This window comes from Zerene cesonia, chromosome Z (assembly GCF_012273895.1).
Source record: "Zerene cesonia ecotype Mississippi chromosome Z, Zerene_cesonia_1.1, whole genome shotgun sequence".
In the NCBI taxonomy this organism is placed as follows: Eukaryota; Metazoa; Arthropoda; class Insecta; order Lepidoptera; family Pieridae; genus Zerene; species Zerene cesonia.
In genome coordinates, this window is record NC_052122.1 from 7,281,858 (window position 1) to 7,286,320 (window position 4,463).

Below are 4,463 nucleotides of genomic sequence, written 5' to 3' on the forward strand. Positions count from 1 at the left end.
AACACATAGGCACTTTTTATACCCATATTCCTACGGGATACGGACTTACGCGGTTTCGACCGCGGGTCACAGCTAGTAAATCTTAATACGCTAGAAGTACACCGCAGAGCTCTATTCTTATGTCAAAAAATAAATATAAGTAAATATACACACTGCATAAGTAATCAAATATATCGAGTACAATTCATTAGAACAAGATTAATTATAATTCATTATATGCATTTAAAAATCGATATATCTACTACTAGCTGTGCCCCGCGGTTTCACCCGCGTAAGTCCGTATCCCGTAGGAATATCGGAATAAAAAGCCTTATTTGCCTATATGTTATCCAGCTGTCTACGTACCAAATTTCATTGCAATTGGTTCAGTAGTTTTTACGTGAAAGAGTAACAAACATCCATACATCCATACTTACAAACTTTCGCATTTATAATATTAATAGGATATGCGAAACCAATGACTTTCTTATACTTGTCACCTGCCGCTCAGAACTGAAACGCAAAATATATATATTTTTTTTATCAAAGCCATACGTGTAATGTCTCTATGGATAGATCTTTAAAATTGATATTGAGGTTTTTGACACTTTTTTTTTCCTGAACTGAAAGAATAGCATAAAATTTAATCACTGCATAGTATAAAACAAAGTCGCTTTCTCTGTCCCTGTGTATGCTTAAATCTTTAAAACTACCGAACGGATTTTGAAGAGGTTTTTATAATAGACAGAGTGATTCAAGAGGAAGGTTTATATGTATATGTCACCGTAAGATTGTAAACATCGTTATATTACAATCTATCTAGTAAGATTGTAAACTATCGATAGATTGTGAACCGTATCATTATGATTGAAATTTAACGCATCATTTTTCGCTTGATTGTAATCTATCGATGGGAAGCGGTCAAATTGTGAACCGGCGTAGGACGGAATGCAACTCGCGCTCTCATTGGTTGAACGGTATGTGCCCCCGTTACCCCGGCCACACGCCATATTTGTTTGTTATTTCGTTAGTTGTCGAATGTAAACAACTATGTTTTCGTGATTATATTAAATTGATTTTGTTTTGAAAATAACTTATATCTTTCGAATAACTTACATATATAAAACTGTTGTGATCTTAAAAAATTATCTGTGACTAACCCAAGAAAAGCATTTTGAATGACAAATCAACGAATTAGTGTTTGTTTCGCAACATAACCTAAATTACATGAATCGTTCGTGTTTTAATATTTTGATGCTTGTGAACTTAAGTAAACTCATTTAATAACAATGAGACCGACCAATCAGGAAGAACTTGCAGACAGTTGACAATTTGACGCGGGACAGATTGTAATTTAACGGTTTCACTTCGGTAGACTACAATATAGCGAAGAATAATGAGTCAAATTGCAATCATAATGATACGGTTCACAATCTATCGATAGTTTACAATCTCGCTAGATAGATTGTAATCTAACGATCTTTACAATCTAACGGTGACATATATAACATCTATTAAACCACACCGAATTAACGCGTGCGAAGCCGCGGGCAAAAGCTAGTAAATGCATATATGCTTTTAATCAGCTACCTACTCATATTCAAGCACCTAACTTCATCATCAGCCCATACTTGTTGTGTGAAAAAGTATGGGCTGGCCTGTGTCCCTGCAGTACACTGCACGAGGACGCATACACTTGAAGCGTTCACACAATATACGTTAATGAGTACAAAAGCAGTGCTATAGAATTACTCATTGTTTATTAGGTTAGCAAAGCTACACATACTTTTAAATAGAAAATAATTTGAGAATTTTAATAATGTGCTTTGTTAAAAGGTAGTTCGGAGAACAAACTTAGATAATAATTAATAGCTTTAAACATGCGGTATGTAAAAAAAAAATACCTTGCATTAAAAGAACACCTTTGTATAACTAAATCTCGAACGAGTTATAAAAGCTTTATAGCAAAAGGTGAACAATGACACCGTTTATAACTGTTTACCGTGGCAGCACGATGGATGCCAAAAGTTGCGTGTCTTCAGCGGTAATACGAATAAGCACGATGCTGCTCCGCCCCCGCCCCTGTTAATGACACCCCGTCACTTGTCCGTTTAATTTACATATTCTAATAGCTTTCACTAAAGTCTTCTCATAGTTCAATTTTGACTGTGCAGACAGCTAGTCATCATGCCCTTTGGATTTATGTTTTCGTTAAATTAAAAAAATATATTAATTAAAACAAATTATCAACTATTCTAAGATTTGATAAGTTGCATGAACCGGTTTCTTTAAAATGTTTGTGCACGGTATTAAACCCGGTTCTAGCGAGGAAGAAGAGGAAGAGGATGTGATGGATATCCTCCAGGTTGGATTTGATAAGTGGCCTTAAAACGATATAGAAAGAGCTGGTGTTAAAGAAAATATTTTTTCTTCTAGAAAAGGCGAGAAGAATGCGAGCGCAAAGCAAGGAGGGGGGAGATGGACCCCCGTCTGGAGTTCACCTTCCAGCTCCTCATAGACGGGACGGGTTTGCCCAGACACGCAATTATGGACCATGTCTTCGAGGGCAATATGGTAAAATCTCTTTTACTCTCTCGTTACTCTAATTCTTAAATTACCTATTATTCGAGTTCGAGTCTGCAAATACATAAGAACAATATGATTTTATTCTAGCTGGATGACATTAATCAACTCTTTCTACCCCACATGAGAAACAAATTACTATGGTACTATCAAGATGTTGAAGAAATAGAAGCACGCCCCTTACCTGAGGGTACGAAGCCTAGGCAACAAGGGCAAGGCAAACAACCGCCGCCGCAAGTCACGCTCAAGAAAAAACTATTTTTGTCTGACGGATGGGACGTAAAATTTACTGGAGTATGTATTTACATGTTCAGGATAAATGTCAGTAAACAGCTGCCTGAAGAAGGTTTTCACAAAGACTTGTAAGTTTTTAAATAGGATTACCGTGTAAGATTTTACCAGCTTGATTCAGTAAAATACATCAAACTGATTTTAGCATTTCATCCAACATAGACTACCTATGTTGGATGACATTGAAGGTAATGGAACCTTCTGAAGCGAATATCACATAAATATTGTGTCGCAGAAAAACAGTACTGAGTATATACGTTCTAATTACTAATATACATTCGTTTTCTGTTGTTCTAAAAGATTCTGCGGTATCTTAAATGCTGAAAAAGTGGGGCTGGTGACAGCAATCGAGCGGGTAATGGAACACGTCTACATGAATGCTTTAGCTCACCCCAGCACCGATGGTGATGAAGATGAAACCAAATTTCCCATCGTAAAGAACCAGCTACTTCCAGGATTGAGGTCTTTTTGTAGCGCGTTGAAAGGTTATATATTCTAAAGTTTTCTGTAACGTCGTCCCTCAATTGGTATAATAAATGTCTGGCAATATTGTTATCTTATACTACGTATTTCATAAAATAAAGACTTAATTAAAGGATTATAAATATGATTTTCGACGGAGTGTTAAATGAAACTGACAAATATCGTGAAAGTGGGCTTCCACAAAATAATCTTATATTTCATAAATATATATTTGTTCGATCCTATATCCTGATACGCTGAAAGAAATGTGAGAGTTTGAGTTTGAATTTGTGTCTTTGTGACAATGAAATGATTATGTAGACTCAACTTTATAAACTCTCTTAACAGCAGGTTCTTGAAATAATCATATTTTATGTAAAAATCTAACCAATTTGTTTTGACATTCTATAAACATTAAATAATGTAGAAAACGTTAAATTAAGTTTTACTCCTTCAAGTATGTAATTAAATAGATAAATTCAATGTTTTACCACATATTTCATTTATTATTTACTCAGTTATACTGTATACTCATTCCGTTGAAAGTCGCGCTGAATAGTATTATAACTAACTAACACTATTTCCAATTGTGACCAGTGTGCGAGGATGTCTGTAATCAAGTTAATCTCTTCGATGATGGACAAGCCTTAATGGCTAAGCTACAAGATCATACAGAATTAAAGGAAATGATAAAAAATCCCACTACAGTTACAACGTTGGAAGAACGGGTTAATGAGTGGATAAAAAAAATAATGGAGGTAATTTGAATTTGTTTTAAAATAAACATTAAAACGATGATCATTCCGCGTATGCAATAATTATGTTGTTTTCAGATTCTCAGTGAAAGTGAACAATTAAGACGCGAAGTAGACTCGAGTGGACCTCAAGATGAACTTGAGTATTGGAAGAAAAGAGGCGCTCAATTCTCTCAACTCGTATCCTATTTACAGGTAAATAATTAAATATTCGTTGGTGATATTTTAAAATGCATTTATTATTACTAATTTTTCACAACAAAATTCAATACAAATCTTGAATATTTGTGATTACTCCTCACCTAATAATGTGAATTTAATGTACCTAGTCTTGCCATAAATATTGTAATAAAGAAAAAAGAAAATTGTTAACTGCAAATAACATTTATTACT

At 34.6% G+C, this 4,463-nt stretch overlaps 1 protein-coding gene across 1 annotated transcript in view; it reads left to right on the forward strand.

Annotated features, from left to right (window-relative positions):
* The first annotated feature begins 2,272 nt into the window (after positions 1–2,272).
* The window catches only part of LOC119835575 (dynein heavy chain 5, axonemal), a 45,625-nt gene continuing 43,434 nt past the window's right edge, over positions 2,273–4,463 (forward strand). Inside the window, exons 1-6 of the mRNA XM_038360483.1 lie at positions 2,273–2,344; positions 2,416–2,553; positions 2,653–2,924; positions 3,154–3,257; positions 3,913–4,073; positions 4,149–4,265. Coding sequence (XP_038216411.1) covers positions 2,273–2,344; positions 2,416–2,553; positions 2,653–2,924; positions 3,154–3,257; positions 3,913–4,073; positions 4,149–4,265 — 864 coding nt within the window. The remainder of the gene's footprint in view (positions 2,345–2,415; positions 2,554–2,652; positions 2,925–3,153; positions 3,258–3,912; positions 4,074–4,148; positions 4,266–4,463) is intronic.